Below are 19,178 nucleotides of genomic sequence, written 5' to 3'. Positions count from 1 at the left end.
TGCATTCCCTACGGAATTTATTTTACATCTACAGTACTTTTATCATTTTAAAGATTTTGAAAATTTGCCACCTGTTATGGTACTTATCTGGATGACTGTACATAGGTAACCTGAAAGTCAAAAGGAAGAAAGGCATAAGTCTCCAAAGATATGGAAGACAGGCACTGCAAAGAAGAGCAAATAACACAACTTCCATAAAAACATCATAATGCATAATAAATGCATTAATGTTCATATCAAGTTAGAGCCATTCTTCCATATTATGGCTTTAGAGATTGTCTACCTGGGCAAACACTGTAAAAGTTTAAAGCCCGATTAAAACGTTGCCACTTTTCAGTGTTCATTTTCATAATTTTCAAGATCAACACTAACTGGCCAGGGTTGGTGGCACTCTAATTCCCAGGCTCAGTAACGGGCTGACTGCTAGAGTTCGGTAACAGGCACTGGCTTCGTGGGGGTCATGGTGTAGGCCTGATGGTAGCTGTGGGTGTAGGGAGTGTCACAACGCCCTTGCCGACTACCCAAGTGGTGACCCTTCAGAAGACGGTGCACGCAGGAGTTGTGGTGACGGTACAGCATCACCAGTACAACTGCTGCTATCACTACCACCAGAACACACACCACCAAGCCAATCACCACCCCTTGCATGGTAGGATCCAGACCACAGGCAAGTTCCTTCATCTGTAAGGACTGAAGAGGTATCCCTTCCAGACCAGGAGGGGAGCCACATACCACCTTACCACTGGAGTTGGGAGCCATCATCAGTGTTCGTAGCCAGGCAGCAGAGCAGTTGCAGGTTATAGGGTTGCCATCCAGTCGCCAGTGTTCTATGTCAGTCCATGAGGCAGCATCTTCACTGATTTGGTGTAAGTTGTTATTCTGGAGATCCAGAACCTTTAATTCTGGTAGGAAACGTAGAGCATCTGGAGCAATGTAGGCAAGCTGGGGATTATTTGTAATCACAACCTTTTTGATGTTTAGATTATGCTGCAAGACATTCTTCTCAAGGCGCTGAAGCTGTGGGCAGAATGACACATAGAGAGAATGCAAGTTGCGGTTATTTCTAAACATATTTGTTGGTAGTGTGGTGAAGAGGTTACGCCCAATATGCAGTTCTTCCAATTGTCCCAAGCTACTCAATGGGATACTTGGTACAGATGTTAATCCACAATCTTCTAGATTTAATTTTCCCAGTCCAGAGAGACTTTTGAATGATTCCAAAGAAAGTCCATCCTCTAACATACTCCCAGAGAGATCAAGGTCCTTTAGTGTTCCCATTGATAAAAAGTCATTCTCTTTAATCTCTGTGAACTTGTTGCTCCCTAGGCTGAGTTCTGCCAGATCAGGAACCAGTGCCAAGTTCGATGCTGGTATTGATTTTAATTTGTTTGATTGTAAGTGCAGAACTCTTAAGTAGGTCAATCCTTGAAGTGCTTGATTTTCTAACTTTTCTATGTGATTTTCTGAGAGATCAAGCTCTCGCAACTGTCTGAGATGCTGGAAAATTCCTCCATCCAAAGACATGATGGCATTCCCTTGCAATGACAACACCTGAAAAAAATCTCTTGTAAGAAAGATATAAATAACTAGGGAGAAAAAAGAACACTGATAATTTTGTATATTTATAAGCTACAGTTTATAAGCTAAGACATAAATGAAACTCTGGATTCAAATATTACATGGATCCAGATATTACAAACAAGGATGAAAAATAAGGGGAATTAGGAGGCAGATGGAAAAAAGTGATGTCAGAAATGGTAGATGCAAAAATAGTGCGCCATAGGTGAAGGCTTAGTGAACGAGTTACCCACCCCTCTTTTCTTTTATGAGAAGGGGTCTGAACTCTAATACACTGTAAAAGCATGGACATTCAACCCTGCCTAGCCATGGCAACTGTGTATCCCAATCATCAGTGTTATACCAGGCAAGTGAAACCATTATTAGGCAGGTTCACTATTAGGGATCATAGGGGTAAGCAAGGTAACAGCTCAAACTTCATCCTAAAACACTATGATGTTCTGTCAGGCCACAGTCCCCATTTCCCAGTAAGGATGGAGTTAACTGACCACGGCAGAGGTTGGACCCAGTCGAGAGCAAGTGGTTCTAAGAATTTCTGGGTATCACGGCCTAGCCATCTATGGAAACTAAACCTTGGGAAGTACAACGTCCAAGCTTTTGCTAGTGAAGCTAATTTGGCTGTCCTTCCTGAAGAACTGAGATATATAAAGAGGGAAACCACAGGTCACAGTAAGGTTAGAATACCAGGTGAGGCATGCACAGATCTGTCTGGTGGTCATATAATACTATGCTGTTGCTGCAACCTCAGGCTCATCTGGTTATGATCCTGGATTGCAGGAAACCAGGCACATCAGCTGGGGTCTTCCAGAAATCTATTGCTCAGGGTATGTTGAAGGATTATCTGTCATGATAGGTGCATGCAGTGAGCAAGTGTGTTGTGGTATGGGCGATTGTACTGCAGTGTGGGCACAGTGGATTGCTTGTGAATTTTACAGTACAGTACTTTGTGTTCATACAGGAGCAGAGTGATGGTTCCACTGCAGTCTGGCTATGTGCACTTGTCTTTCTCTGGACTGGGTAATTTCTAAAGGTTGGATATCTGATGGTTGTTCATGAAGGGGGCTGTTTGGCTAATGGTTTTCGATGGCTGTGGTTGTTTGGTGTTTATATATGTGTTTGTGAAGTGTACTGTTAGGTGGAGGTTGAGGAATTTTAGCAGCCATGGCTCAGTGGGTTAGAGTGCTCCGCTCTGACCAAAGAGTTGGAGGATCGAATCCACCCAAGGGTCACTGGTAGACATCAAGAAGGGCATCCGGTCATAAAATGCTACATGCTCCAGTCCAAAAGTCCTCTATTCAGGGGCAACGCCTTAGCCCTTTGGGGATACCTGGCGTAAAACCAAATTTATATATATATATATATATATATATATATATATATATATATATGTATATATATATATAGTTTGTGTGTGTGTGTGTGTGTGTGTGTGTGTGTGTGTGTGTGTGTGTGTGTGCGCGCGCGCGTGCGTGCGTGCGTGCGTGTGTGATACACCAATAAAGTTACATGGGTGGAAGAGCTCAAGATGAGCAATGAATTGAGCACCTCTCACATTCATATGATTTTTGACAGGAAGTCAAAGCATGGTATGCAGAGGCATAGAGGAAGTTGAGATATGGAATGGAGAGTTATATACAGAAAGGAAAAAGAGAGTGTTTGAGGAATTTGGAAGGAATTTGAGTGTAAAGTGGAAGGAATGTAAGAGAATGTTCTGGAAGGAGGCAAAAAGAGTCAGATAGCATGATAGAAGAAGGTAGTTGGGGTGTGAATGATAAAAATGGTAGATTGATAATGGAAAAGGGAGAAAAAGTGAGCAGATGGAGAGAACATTTGGAGGAACTGTTAAACACACAGAATGAGAGTGATGAAAGTATAAGTGGATGGGGAATGGCTGGAAGCAGGAGGGAGATGAGAAGGAAGGAAGAGATCAGTTGGATGATATTAGTGGACGCAATGAAGAAAGTCAAAATAGGGAAAGCCCAAGGAATTTATGAAGTATGTGGTGAAATGCTGAAGCATGAGAGAGAGATAGTAGTAGAATGGATATGGAAGATGCCTGGGAGGAAGATAGAGTCCTGGAGGCTTGGAAGTCAGGTATAATTATTCCCCTGAACAAAGGAAAAGGGAAAAAAAGAAGTTTATGGTAATCAAATAAACATTTGTCTTCTCTGTATAATAGGAAAAATATATGGTAGGATACTTACTGACAGAGTTAGGGAACTAACAGAGGAATTATTTGGAGAAGAAAAGGGACGTTTTTCAATGGGAAGAGGTTGTGTAGATCAGATATTCACCCTAAGGTCTTTAGTAGAAAAGTATCTAGGGAAAGAAAAGAAGTTTTATGCAGCCTTCATGGATTTGGAGAAAGCATATGAAAAAGTGGATAGACAAGGAACGTGGAATATATCAAAAATATATGGAATAAATGGGAAGATGCTGAATGCCAAGAAGAGTATGTTTGAGGGTTCTATGATGGCAGTGCATGCGGACAGTGAACTGAGCGAATTTTTCTGTCTGAATATTGGATTGAAACTAGGATGTTTCAGGTCTTCATGGCTGTTCAATCTGTATATGGTTGGGGTTATAAAAGTGATACTTTCCTGTTCTGTTGTTTGCAGATGATACTGTACCGCTATTGAAGGGCAACTGCAAGGCTTGGCAAATGAGTTTGGGAGAGTGTGTAAGAAATGGAATCTAAAAGTGAATGTAAGGAAGAGTAAAGTTGTGGTCTTCGAGATGAATGAAGTCACTGGGTGCACAGTGAGGTTAGATGATGAGGAAAAGGAAAATGTGAGTGCATTTAAGTACTTGGGTAGTGAGATGAGTAACGATGGAAGTTTAGAGGATGAAGAACATAAATGGATACATTCATTTATTCATTCATCACCTAATCCAGTGTTGCCTTATGGGAAGCATAGGAGCCAGGGGCTAGGCAAGTTGTCCTGACATTTAAGATGAGAGTGACCAGCCTCACTCATCCCAGTTTGGCGTTACTTGAGCAATAAACCTCAACCATCCCTTGGATATAAACCTGCATCAGCACAATCCAATTGGAGCACTTTAATTACCCACTACACCATCAGGCACCATAATTTGGTTATATGATTACCACCCAATGTAGTAAATGGTTTCCTGGTGTAAACGAAACCATTTGGCTCATCACTCAGTATACAGTAGTCACCCGCAGACAGAAGGAAGGAAGAGAGGAAAAGGCAGGCACCAGAAAGCAGCATTACATCGATTGAGTGGATGGTGAGCACATCCACAGGTGAAAAGGTACAACAGGGAAGAAATGTTGCTGATTCTCTGAAAGCAGTGATAAGAAATAGAGACATCAATATGGAAGTAAAAAAAGTCACAGCATATAGTATTGTGGTACCAACTCTAACATATGGAAGTGAAGCTTGGACCTTGTTGGAAGGACACAAGTAAAAAATGAGAACAAAGGAAATTAATTGAGTGGAACATGTGGAGTTACATGGAGAGACAAACTGTCAAATCAGAAAGTGAGGAAGCATTGCAGTGTGGATGTGGATGTGATAAAGAGCATTAGAAGACATACACTGAGGTGGTTTGGATATGTGGAGAAGATGGGGAGGGAGAGACTAATGAGGAGTGTGTGTGTGAGTAAGGTGGAGAGGAAGAGAGGGAGAGGGAGACCGAGGATGAGATGGAAGGATGGAGTGGAGAGGTATATGGAAAAGGGTGAGTGTGAGCTGGGGGAAGGGCAGTGAAATGGCATGGGACAGGGCGGCATAGAGGCAATTTGTGGCCACCCATTACGGGATCAAGATATCTGGCTATTGACAGATAAGACAGATTTTTGTTTCCTGATGCAAGTGATCTGGACTTCTGGTTCTTGTGCATCCTGTTAATATTAGTGAGGCTTTGTTTTGTGTTTCTTGAAGGTTTTACATGTTTATGGCAGTTAAAGTGGAGGCCCAGTATGGCCTTGGGTAATTCATTGTCATTTTAATGAATTTCAAAGAATGTTTTTCGAATTTCTTTCTGCTATCCGAAGGCAGCGCCTGTGAGTGTTTTCAAGGCATTGAGTTTATGAGATGCCTTTGCATTGATGTTCCTTGTATAATTAGAAAAAGTCAAAACTGTGATCAAGATAAGTCCTGAGAGTCTAAGGTGTCTTTGTAATGGAAGTGATTAGTTACAGAGAAACACAGTTTGAGATTTAAGTCTACCTGAAATGAAGCAGTCAATTGGCTTTGTCTAAACCGGTGTTCTAGTGAGTATAGATACATTACTGCAGCTCACCACAGCTGTATCAGCTCAAAACTGAGCTTCTGGAGAGACATACTGTGCAACAGAAGCAAACATAAAAAGAGGGAACATATTGTAGTAGGACTTTTGGTGAATGAACACTTCTGTGGCAATATGAAGAACTCTTTAGACATAAGAGAGAGAGTAGCAGGCCTAATAATAAATATAAATAAGAGATACATGACGAAATAATCCAAGTTTACACTCAAGCATCACCTTGTGAGGATAAAGAAACTGATAACATTTTACATGATGTGGACTTTGGATTTGATATCCTGCATGGATCACATATTTACTGTGCTGTGTGAATGAATGTTAATAAAAAAAGTAAAAAATAATGCCACTCAGGGATGAGTGAGGCTGGTCACTCTCATCTTAAATGTCGGGACTAACTGCCTAGCCCCGGGCTCCTACGTTCCTCATGGGGCAATGTAGGATTGGATGATGGATGGATGGATGGATGAAAAAATAATGAAGACTTTTAGATGGGATATACTGCTTGGTCATATACACTATTAATTGTGCCAAGTGAAAGCAAGTGCATAAAAAAAGTAAAATGATGATGAGTTACAGTGATATGGTTATTCACTGTAATGTACAGTACATGTTTACGATACATTAATATCCAGTGCATTACCTTTAAGAAAGTGTTTTGTGGGTGTTTCTAGTGCAGGTTTTGGTTCTCTATAGTACCTACATCAGTACTGTAAAATACCTGTTTTTGTCCTTTTCCCAATATTAACAGTCTCCAGTTTCAACAAATCGTCATTTACAGCACTGTTTGGTGAGTAGGCCTACATTTATTCCTAAGAAATGGCACAGAGTAATTTGTCTATGTCTCTAAGTCTTATTTTAGCATTTTAAGTGGGCTGGGAATATGTATCAGAGCACCTTCCAGCATTTTACAATTTTTCAACATGCAGCATGATTACTGATAAGTTCCTACCAATCCAAATAAAAGAGAGTGTATAGTGTCACTGTGCTGTCAAGAGGTTAAACCAGGCAATCTTATAACTTTACACCTGGCAATGATCAAGCAGAAATATTGATTCTTGTATATGCCTAGAGAATAAATTCAGTTATAATGGCTGCTTTAAAAATAAAATAAGCTTACAAGGCTTTCTTTAGCATGAAGACTAAAGCAAAATGCCTGTGTCTCTCAATCAAAATACTGTTTGACATTTGGCAAAAACCTGTATTACCAATTCTCACACATGGCTGTGAAGTGTGGAGTTTTAAGGCCTCAAAGCCAATGAATGTACTCTACAGAAAATCTGTAAAAATTTTATACATGAAGGTTAATAAGAGCTCAGAAGAATGAATATTGTATGGTGTGAGGGATAGATGTGTGAATGTTGAGGGTACAGTTGCACACAGCAGACCGTAAAAACTTGGAACATAATCATACAGTGTGACCTTAGGGATAAGCAACTGAATAAAGAGGCTGCTAGAGATCAAGCAGTGTGTACACCCCCGATTAGATGACCATGGCCAATGCATGCAGGCATGTTAGAGTCTCTAAAAACAAAACAAAGTGAAACAAGACTTGTACAAAACAAAACTGATCACCAGTACTAGGCAAAAAATAACTGCTTATTGATGTAGAGTCATGTCAGGGAGTTGTTGAACTTGTAAACAAAGTGAAACAAAACTCGTACAAAACAAAACAGATCACCAGTTCTAGGCAAAGAATGACTGCTTACTGATGTAGAATCATGTCTGGGAGTTGGCGAAGTTGTCATACGTTTTGCACAAATTATGAAGAAGCATGAATACTGATCTGAACAATGCATTCCAATCATGATGGCTTAGCACTGTAGGAGATACATTTAACAACACTGATCTAAACAACTTGCAGCTGAGATGATACGTTTCCAGAAAATTACATTCATAACCCTGTTGAACAACAACTGAGTGACAGCTGCCATCAGGACTGACAACTAAATCTGAAACAGAATTTGCAATGCACTATATACAGTCTCTTCAAAGTGTAAAGCACCAAAGACAAATATCTATTTTCTGTGTTACAAAGACATAATCATCTATCTACCTATCTATTCCCAGACGCCATAATCCCGTAAGGGGTGGCCATTTGACTCTGAGTTATTTGTTTTACAGGGAGGGGCATTAACCCTCCACCAACCCACTTGACACGTAGGAAGCACATATGGTCTGGTTATATGGTTACCACCCAGCACTTTAAATGGTTTCTTGGCTTACAGGAAACCATTTGGCTTGTCACTCAATGTAAAGCCACCTGTAACGGAAAGAAAAGCAATAAGTAGTGACAGGAAAAAGGGGAGAAATAGGAAGAGAGGAGGGCAGGCACAGAAAAAGAATGATAAAGACCAAGGAAGAAGTAGGTAGCACTACATCAAGTGAGTGGATGATGGTCGCCACCACCTACCACTACATGTAATTAATAAGTTCTGATTCAGGCATCATTACCTGCCCATCACAACAACTGAAATCAATACCAATGAAGAGGATGTCATTTGTAAACTATACATTCTAAGAGATAATGAAAAGCTAGTTGGTAGTAAGTACAAGTTTCATCCATCCATCCATCCATCCATCATCCAATCCTACGTTGCCCCACGAGGAGCGTAGGAGCCCGGGGCTAGGCAGTTAGTCCTGACATTTATGATGAGAGTGACCAGCCTCACTCATCCCTTAGTGGCATTATATGAGCAATAAACCCCAACCACTCCTTGGATATAAACCTGCACTGGCTCAATCCAACTGGAGTGCAATAATTACCCACTAAACCACCAGGCATCAAAATTTGGTTATATGGTTACCACCCAGCGCAGTAAATTGTTTCCTGGTGTACAGGAAACCATTTGGCTTGTCACTCAGTGTAGAGTCACCCACAGGCAGAAGGAAGAGGAAAAAATGAAGGAAAGAAAGATGGAAAAGGGAGTGTGAAGTCACCCGTAGGCAGAAGGACAAGGAAAGACTGAAGGAAAGAAAGACAGAAGAGGATGGAAGGAGAGAGGGATGGAGGAGAGGATAGGGCAGACACCCGAAAGCAGCACTGCATCCAGTGAGTGGATGGTGAGTGCCCCCACCTACCACAAACAAGTTTCAGATAAAATATTTTCAGGTCTGAAAAAAGTATTCCAAACAAAGCATTAGTAAAATGAGAAACACTGCAAGATTCATGAATATTATCAAGACCAAATTTTAACCAAGCAGAAATGCAAGTGCAGATGATAAGGAACTATTATCAGTACCTGATTTTGCCTCAAGGAAAGGAGGAAGACTTATCATATCAAATACATCTGATCTTCAGTACAGTTCAACCCTCAATCTCAATATACAGTTAACGCAACATTTCCACTTACAATATCAATGTATTCTGCACTGGCTGTGCAACAAATCTGTTTAATATCAATGCTTCAATACTTTTCACCCAATTTTTTAGCACAATAACTACCTATAACTTTACCCTATTAGTACTGTATACTAAATACCTCCAATAATATTTCCATTCAGTCATCAATATATCATGGTATTCAAGTATATTTTTAAATTAACTTTTATATACAGCATTTTAACCCAGTACAGTACTGAGACACTATGTAATTTGCCGAAGATAACTTTTACTACCGTACTCAAATGTAATTAGTGTATGATGCATAATGCATATTTTTAATTCAGCACTAAATACAGTAGGGTACTGTAATACATAATTTCCAAACTTTCCCCATATTATTTGAACAATCACTGTATGCTGTATCTCATATATCTCAAAGAGTCAATTGGGATTCTGTCTAAATAAACCTATGACTCCTGAATTCAAGACTTTACTAAAATGCAATTTTAGCATATGAGAAGTAGATGTCTGCCTCTCCTGGCTAGTATTAAAATGAGCAATGGGTCTTGTTAACAGAAGAGAGTTGTAACAAAAACCTACAGTCTTAAAACAAAACAATGACAAACAGTTCAATGCTGAGAGATGGAGGACAGTGGTGTTAATTCATGAGATTTAATAATATAACTATTTCAGAAAAAACTGTTTTAAACTAAAACTACCTTCAAAGTGAATTTTTAAAATTTATTCCCTCTTATTCCCATCCAAAAACAAATAAATACAGGTATATAAATAAATAAAACAAATTTAAATAAATAAAGGAAAAAAACTTACAATGAGTTTGGAGAGGCCAAGGAACATGTCAGCTGTGAGTTGCTTGATGTTGTTGTGGGCTAGGTGGAGCTCCTCAAGATCTCTCTGATTCTCGAAGGTCTTTGGAGCCACCTCGGTTATCCTGTTCTTACTGAAATACAAGTACATACTGTATTTTTCAGATAGACAGATTGATACTGTACATACTGCTTCATTATCATTACTATCCTGACCTCTTTTGCCCACCCAAAAACATGGGGTGAGGTAGGATTCTGAAAGCAAGAAAAAGGGGAAAAATAAAATGAAGTGGGCACTATTTAACAGCACACCCCATGAAATGAAGCAAACACTCATGAATACCCCTTGCAAACCTCAAAAGTAAGCCATTCACATATACATGTTTTGTATCTTATATCAGAAAGAGTCAGTTCAATAACTATCAAGTGAAAAAATGAAGGTGGGGGGTGGGGTCCAAATCGTTGTTATAAGTTCCTTTATACAAATTTCACCCACACAGCTCAATCCCACATCAGTTCCCTAGCATCATCAACTTCAATATCTCATTTTCCTACAAACTCATTTACCATATAAATCCACTTCCTTCTCTGCCTACCATGGCCTCTGCTATCTTCAAATTCTCTTATAGATATCCTCTTCATCACTATTTACATTCTTTTTCTCCATATGACCATACCATCTAGCAATGACTCGTATATCATACTGTTTACTGAGGTTCCAACACGTTTGTGTGCCTAGGCCATGGTCACCTAATGAGATTCTCCACGCAGCTCAATCTCTGGCAGCCTCCCTATTCAGTCCCTTATCCCTAAGGCCACACTCTATAATCTCATCTCAGGTCTTTTTTGGTCTGTCTCTCGCAACCCTACCCCTAGTGTTCACACTTCTCACTTTCTGCACCCAACTGTCATCCTCCATCCTCTCTACATACCCAAACCATCTTAATCTGCTCCTCATCATCACAGCACCAATTCACTCCAGTCCCATCCTTCTTCTTGACTCTTCCATCATAAAACCTAGCCCCCCCAGGCCTAACATTCAATGACACATTGTCATTTCTGTATGTTTGAGCCTATGAATATCTTCTTCCTCTACTGTCCACGCCTCACTACTATACAGCATTACACTCCTAACACACGCCACATACAAAGACCCCTTAGTACAGACGGAGAGTTCTCTCAGTGTCAGGAGAGGCAACAGCTCCCTGAATTTCCTCCAATGACTCCTTATGCTAGTCACAGAGCTAGCTCCAGCCCTACCTTCAGCATTGTTTTAATATCTGAGAAGGTTTCTATTCATGCTGGATCATAACCTTCACTTCAGCACTATTTTAATATTTGAGAAGGTACCAATTCATGCTAGAACATAACCTTCACTTAAAACAATTCTCACATTACACAGCATTTTCTTGCTGTTTGCTGATGATACAGTATTGTTGAGTGAAGATGAATGGGAGTTGCAAGGTTTGGTGAATGAATTTAGGACAGTGTGTAGGAAGAGGAATCTGAAAGTTACTGTAAACAAGAGTAAAGTTATGATGTTTGAGAGGAATGAAGTCACAGAATGCACAGTGAGGTTGGATGGTAAGGATATGGAGAATGTGAGTGCATTCAAGTACTTGGGTAGTGTGATGAGTATGGATGGAACTTTTGGGGATGAAGTGCGTGAAAGGGTACAGCAGGGAAGGAAGGTTGTTGGTTCACTGAAAGCAGTGATGAGAAATAGGAAGGTGCGTATGGAAGTTAAGAAGTCACTGCATGATAGTATTGTGATCCCTACCCTGACGTATGGAAGTGAGGCATGGACCTTGCTAGAGGGGAACAAGTCAAGAGTGAGAGCAGTGGAAATAAGTTACTTGAGAGGAGCATGTGGAGTGACATGGAGGGACAGGTTGGCGAATGAAGAAGTGAAGGAACCTTGTGGGGTGGAAGTGGATGTGGTCGAGAAGATTAGGAGAAATACACTCAGGTGGTTTGGACATGTGAAGAGAATGGAGAATGAAAGACTGACTAAGAGGGTGTATGTAGGTGAGGTGGAGGGAGGGAGAGGGAGAAGAAGACCGAGGATGAGGTGGAGGGATGGAGTTGAGAGGTATATAAGGGAGGGGGAAGTGAGCTGGGGGGAGGGTAGGCAAATGGTGGGTGACAGAGCGACTTGGAGGCGTTTTGTCTGCGGCCACCCTCTGTGGGATTAGGGCGTCGGGTTATAGATAGATAGATAGACATTTACAGTGTTACATGAGGAATTCCTGTAAACCTGATTGATGTATACTAAAGGATGGAATCACAACAACACAATTACGGACGTTAAAATCAATCCATTTCCTTAAGATGAAAAACGAGACAGAAAGTGATGAATTTCGAAACTGAGTGATGCGCTCTTTGGAACCCACAAAACTTTTCAGAATATTGTGTAAGAGTTTCATAATTGTTAGACTAAAGTGTGGATTCATATTCCTGGTAACAACTGTACATCTAGCTCACCTAATTCTTGCATGATGTATAAAGTACAAGCAGTCTTCATTACAAGTCTAAGAATGTGTTGCAAAAAACACACATCATATTACGAGTAAACATTAAATGGGAGAAATTAGCAAACTAGTTTCAAAGAGTAATGAAGCTTTAAGAGCAATTTTTCTGCAACTTATTGAGGGCCTAGTAGAAAAAAAAAAAAAAAGGTAAATAAAAGTAAATCCAAAACAATGATATATTGTACAACTTAGCAACGTAAAAAAAGAAGAAGAAGAAAAAAAAGAATCCAACACCCAATCCTATGTTGCCCCATGAGGAGTGCAGCAGCCAGGGTCTGGGCAAGTTGGTCCTGGCATTTAAGATGAGAGTGACCAGCCTCACTCATCCCTGAGTGGCATTATGTGAGCAATAAACCCCAACCATCCCTTGGATATAAACCTGCACCAGCTGAATCCGATTAGAGGGCCGTAATTACTCACTAAACCAACAGGTGCCTTAATTTGGTTATATGGATACCACCCAGAGTCATAAATGGTTTCCCAGTGAAAAACAAAACAAAAAACAAAACAAAACAAAACTTTTAATATGGATAAAATGTACATTACATTTTAACAGTACCTGAGATTGACATGTCTGAGATCTTCATAGAAACGGAAGGAGATGACATCAAGGGTGCTGATCTCAGTGCTATACATGGTGAGCTGCTGGATGTTTGGATTGAAGGTCACTGGCATCACATCAATAGAGGAGGGCATACACCGCACAACTAAAGCCTGCAAGACACACATTAAGATATAAATTAACTGATAAAAACAGCTTTAACTCCTTCAGTCAGATCATAATCTACTGACATATCTGCCATCTACAAACAATTGTATTCAACTGTGGAATGACCTCTAGCACTGAAGAAGTTATTACAGTTATATCTAACTCTTGTTTGAAGTCACTCTAAGCTAAATAAAACTGTCTGATTGCAACAAGAATAAAATATACAGTACATCATATGGCACAAAGGGTAAAATACTGCAGTTGGCTTGCATAAACCTGACATAGGCAAGTATCTCTACTATATAAGTTACTTTTGTGCTGTATAGGTCCTGAAGTGTAAATGATTCATAGGTCTAAGGAACACCACTTTCTGTCACCAAGTGCTTTATGCAGGGGAATGTGGTGTAAAAGGTTTTGGAAGTGTAGGGTGAGATGTGCATGTGAAAACTTTTTTGGGAGTGGCTGTGTTCATAAGTGAGAGAGTATGTGTGTCACTGAGGTGATCAATACAGGGAGCCAACATGGGGAAAACATTAGAAAGGAGATACTTATGCAACTTCTTTAATGTCTGCCCCCAAGTCAGAATTAAAAACTACAGCATATGCTTTATCGACCTGAGTGGCAAAGGCTCCAACAAAACTAAAACAGTATCAACAAACTGGTACAGTATGTGCAAAAGATGCTATGCTGCTTGCTAATAGTGTACTGTACATGATTTTTGCAAAATGGTTCAGAGTTTTGTGAATGACAAGTGCCCTATGGTCAACTGCCCCTGTTCCTTTCGTGCCCCCCCCCCCTGCAAATTTAGCACTTGAATTTGCGAAAGACTGCTGTTATATGTCCTACACCCCCAACACTACACAAAATTATTCAAAAAATCCCTCCTCCACCCAGTGCTACACTATACAAATATACAAAACACAGCCATCAAAGTCATCCAAGACCTCTATCCAATCAATAGTCTTCTTGAACCCCTACCAGACACTCATCCCTCAGAAGTTACTCTTCCCAGAGTACCCAGCCAAACTACACTGTGGCCATTACCCTTCCATACCCCAGTAAAAGGTAAATGGAAGGGAGATGTTATCAGGCACTGAGCTGCACTGCTCATCTCCATGAATTAGGCCTTTGTGCCTGTGGTAAGTTACTGTATTCACTCATTATCCTGGGATGCAAGGCCACTACATCATCTGCTACCACAGTTCTCCCCTTGGTATTACCTTAAGCATCCACAGACTCACTCTAATGCAGCACCCCCACTCTATCACACTCACACAGACAATTCTTTAACAAAACCTCAGCAAATTTTCTGGGAGTACCTAGCTGATGCAGCTGGTGTATGTGAGTAAGTATGAAGGTAGGAGGATGTATTGTAGGCCAAAGAGGAAGGCAAATAGATATGGTACATGAGTGTGTGGGGAAGTGACTCACACAAAAAAGGTTACTGAAGATAGGGAAAGGACATGGGATCAAGCTGGTTGGATGAATTTTGCAAGAAGGACTGCATGACAAGGGTTTGGCCCCCCTTTTTAATTTAGCAGTTTCCAGACTGACTATCTGATAAGTAGCATAAAGTGTATACAGAATATGGTGAAGGTTATGCCTGTGAGGTGGATTCTGGATTCCAGGGCCTTAAATGTAAGTGAAATGAATGAGTGGCTTATTTTATTCGGCAACTGTTGATTAGTGTTCCTCAGTTTCTTTTTTCCCACTTTCTGGACTGACAGGTGATGGATAAAGATGATGGTGATGATTACAGCCTATATGGTGTATAACAATCTTACTTCATCATCGCAGGTACAGTTTCTGGGGCAGATAGCAGCACAAGTAGCAGGCAAGGAGGCTGCTAGTAGAAGGCAGAAGGCAAGTGGAGGCAGTAGTGTTTGTGGCCATTTTAACAACAGTCTAAATGGCCGACTGGTGGTGTTGCTGGCTGGACAATGATGGAGGGGAGGATGATGTAGAGCTGGATCTTTCTGGAGGGGAGGATGGTGGTGAGATAGGTCATCCTGGAGCTGAAGTGTTGACCTCCTTGTGTGAGAGCTCCACTGCTGGTTCGCTTCATGTGTGATGTCTGACTGCGTGCACTGGGGCAGGCGGGAATTTGCTGCCCTACACTGTTCCTCTCCCCTCCCACTCCTTCTGTGTCTCCTCAGGCTGGCCATGGTCGATACCTGAAAGATTTTAATAAATTAGGACATACTGTGCAAGCAATTTGGATGTATACATAACAAACAATGTCATATTCAATGCAGTATACTGTAATATTGATTTCTTCAATATGTTATACAGAACAGCAGAAATTAGACATCACTTAAAGATTGCCAACATTCCCAAGGGAATGAAGGACTGTCTCTACAGAGCTACAGTCAACTGACATACATCTGTGCCACTTGCTATGCTGATTACATACAAGAACATAGGATCCCAATCCTTGTGTGTTTGTATGGTTTGACATTTGATTCCATTAAACTCTTTCAAGGGACTAACAGTGGCATGGCTACAGGGAGCTTGAGAGAGCCCAGCCCCCCTTCCCCAGCAGACCCTTGGCCTCCACTAGCCCCCTATCTGAAATTTCTGATTGTCTAATATATGAACACTTTATTCGGCAACTGTTGATTAGTGTTCCTCAGTTTCTTTTTTCCCACTTTCTGGACTGACAGGTGATGGATAAAGATGATGGTGATGATTACAGCCCATAAGGCTTGCTCCCATCTCCACCCCTATTTATGAAAATCTGGCTAGGCCACTGACACCTAATTAATGAAGTGATAATGGGGTCTCTAGGTATCTGCCAAAAAACAGTTGTGCCAAGTTAGCAAACTGGTGAAAACATACAAGAATGGCAGAGCGCTGATGAATGTTCAGAAGAAAGAAATGAAAGTTGGAAAGAAAAAGGAAGAAACTGTGGAAATACAAATGGGTGGAGACCTAAAATGGATACCCTGCCCATACAAATGGTTAATGATGTCAAAATCATAAGTACTGTTATATATCAACTCATTTTCTTGCTAATCATAACCATTTGTTGGCAACTGGCAGTTAGCAGCACTGTTTCATAGCCCTTCATATTACTGAAAGAACCAACACAGACTTTATCACAATTAACATTAATAACACCTCTGTTTCTATCTCATTCCAACATATGTGTATTTAACAACGTAAAACTGGTGAAACTGATTCCATTCACTGTGGAGAATGTAACTGCCTGTCCATTGTTATGAATCACTTTTTTTTTTTTAAGGTTGATTTAAACTATTCCATTCAATTGTCCTTTTTTAAACTCAATTCTTGCTAACAGCCAACTATAAATTCAACTTGATCCCCACATACTGTACATGTTTAAAGCACAGTATGTTGTAGGGGTTTACCCCTGAGAACCAACATATAGGCCAAATTTTTCCATGTATCATACTCTGTCTACACATTTAACAGCCTTTTCCCTGAGGCCCAGCAATCCTCCTAAATTACAAGTTACACACTTTCACAAGTCACTATTTACTTTATGTCTGAACTTCATCTTGCAATTACTGAACACGGGAAATTCTATTATTTACACTAATTTTGCGTAGTCACTGTTATCTGCTAATCCTAGTCAAGCATTTGCTGTTACATGTGGTTGGGTATCATTTATGAAGTAGTAGCCAATAATATCTATCTTCTCTGATGCTTTTATCTCACCAATCAAGCAAACCAAAGTCCATGGCAATAATCATATCTGGTTCCTATTTGCTACCACTACCCTTTTCACTTTAACCTGGCCTATAATAGCCATCTCTCTATCTTGAAATCTGAGCTGCAAAAACAGATTAACATTTGAATATGATGTTAGTCAAGAAGTTCTATGGAAGGGCTGTAGAATCACAGCATTGTCTTCTGCCACTGAGTTGTTTGCAAAAGGACGAAAATCTGGGCCAAGTTAAGGTGAAAAAGGCATAACAATCCTGGTTAACCTTCTCATTACTAGGCTAATTTACCAGATAGGGCCTCTAACTATACTCTTCTCACCTTAACTTGGCCCAAATTTTCGTTCTTTTGCAGCTTATTTCACACAGCTCAGTGGCAGACTAAAATAATACTAAAGCTCCACATCCTTTCCATACCAGGCAGCACTTCGTCATGATTAGCATAAATATCTGGTGTTAATCTACTGTTACTATTTAGCATTCAAGATAGGCAATTTTAGGCCAAGTTTATGTTAAAGAAGTACAGTCGTAACACAATCCCCATACGCGGAGAGAGAGAGAGAGAGAGAGAGAGAGAGAGAGAGAGAGTCACCTTAACTTGGCTCAGATTTTCGCCTTTTTGCAACTTCTTGTCGCAACTCAGTGCCTACCCCCCCCAAAAAAAAAGACAATGCAACGAATCTGCAACCTTTCCATAGCACTTTTTCGTGACTAGCATAATTTTCCAGTGTTAATCTACTGCTACAGCTCAGCATTCAAGATGACAATTTTCGGCCAAGTTAAATTTAAAAAGGGTGTACTGTAATTTGTGCCCACCATGAGTACCGCAGAACTATATTAATTTTAACTAGCTCAAACACTGCCAATCTCCGTCTCGAATTCTGAGCTGTTACAAGAGATTAACATTCAAATATGTTACTAATCACGAAGAAGTGCTATAGGGAGGATGCAGGACCGTTGTATTACCTTATTCTTTGCTATAGTACAGGAAAGAGGTCAGAAAAGGATGAGAATCTCCAGCAAGCTGAGATGGAACTAGGGTCAGTATCAAAATGAGGAAAATATTCTACATTATATTCAAACTAGAATGCACTAAGAGAGCACATACCTCCGCCGATGCCACTGCAGGATCCGGATCTGGATCCGCCACAAAATTTAATAAATTCTTTCTTTGCCCTTGGCTCACCCTTCCACTTAATTTCACTGAAATTCATTAAGAGCTTTTGGAGATATCGTGTAGACAAACAAAAATTACTGGATCCCGATGATGATTCAGATCACCACTAAAATCTAAAGGATTGTTCCATGGGCCATACCCTAACCCTCAAATAAATAAATAAATAATATCTCAACAAAAACCGTTCATAACTATTTGAGTAATCCTGCTAACAGACTGTAAACAAACAAACAAACAAACACACCAACGCTGGTAAAAACATAACCTCCGTGGCAGAGGTAATATCTCACAATTCATCCTGAAGGGGTGATTGGAAAGGAATTTTGGGAAAGACCTTGGACAATTCTTTCGGATGACGCATTCCACTGTTACTCCACTTCACAGGAGTAGTAGAGACTTGTGGATATCAGTGTTGGTCTGCTGTACAATACTGTTTTTACTCTAACTTGGCCTAAGATTGCCAACTCTCCATCTTGAATGCTCGGCTGTAACGATTGACACGGGAATCTGATGCTAGTCACGAAGAAGTGCAGTGGAACGTACGTAGATCCACAGTATCGTCTATTCCTGCCACTGAGTTATGTGAAATAAACTGCAAAAGAACGAAACTCTGAGCCAAGTTTGGAGTAAAGAGCTTATTACACGGGAAGCAAAAGACAACACTGCATATTCTCTTTTTAACATGACTTAAAATTACCATACCTCCATCCTGAATGCAGAGTTTTAGCAGCATAGTAATACTAGGATATGATGCTGGCCACTGACAAGTGCTATGGAATGGAAGAACAATTTCAACGACCCACCAAGGTATTAAGTCGAATTAAGAAGAAAAAAAACTGCTACAATGAAATCCCTGCATAAAGACACTATTTCTGCCGGCAACGAGACGAAAAATATTACCAGAAAACAACGAAAAAGTATATAATATTAAGCAAAAGTCAGCAGCCAAACCAGTCACATTTCATACATCCTAATTTTGTGGACTTTTTTTGAGGGTAGCCTTAACTTTAATATTACACCACTAGAGAACAGGAAGGATGATATATGGACACATTTATAGGGGTTTTTGCACTCAC

The 19,178-nt window shown here is 40.3% G+C and overlaps 1 protein-coding gene across 1 annotated transcript in view; it reads right to left on the bottom strand.

The window, feature by feature from the left end:
- Positions 1-423: 423 nt before the first annotated feature.
- The window catches only part of LOC145391843 (uncharacterized), a 24,900-nt gene continuing 6,145 nt past the window's right edge, over positions 424-19,178 (bottom strand). Inside the window, exons 2-6 of the mRNA XM_080266331.1 lie at positions 17,784-17,811; positions 15,024-15,413; positions 13,090-13,244; positions 10,004-10,133; positions 424-1,551 (exon numbers count right to left, since the gene is read on the bottom strand). Of these exons, the coding sequence (XP_080122457.1) occupies positions 424-1,551; positions 10,004-10,133; positions 13,090-13,244; positions 15,024-15,413; positions 17,784-17,811 (1,831 nt within the window). The remainder of the gene's footprint in view (positions 1,552-10,003; positions 10,134-13,089; positions 13,245-15,023; positions 15,414-17,783; positions 17,812-19,178) is intronic.

Source organism: Coenobita brevimanus, chromosome 20 (assembly GCF_032717465.1).
Source record: "Coenobita brevimanus isolate Jiangsu-jjx chromosome 20, ASM3271746v2, whole genome shotgun sequence".
Lineage (NCBI taxonomy): Eukaryota > Metazoa > Arthropoda > Malacostraca > Decapoda > Coenobitidae > Coenobita > Coenobita brevimanus.
Note: the sequence above shows the minus strand (reverse complement) of the source record. Positions and strands in the feature narration are given on the sequence as shown.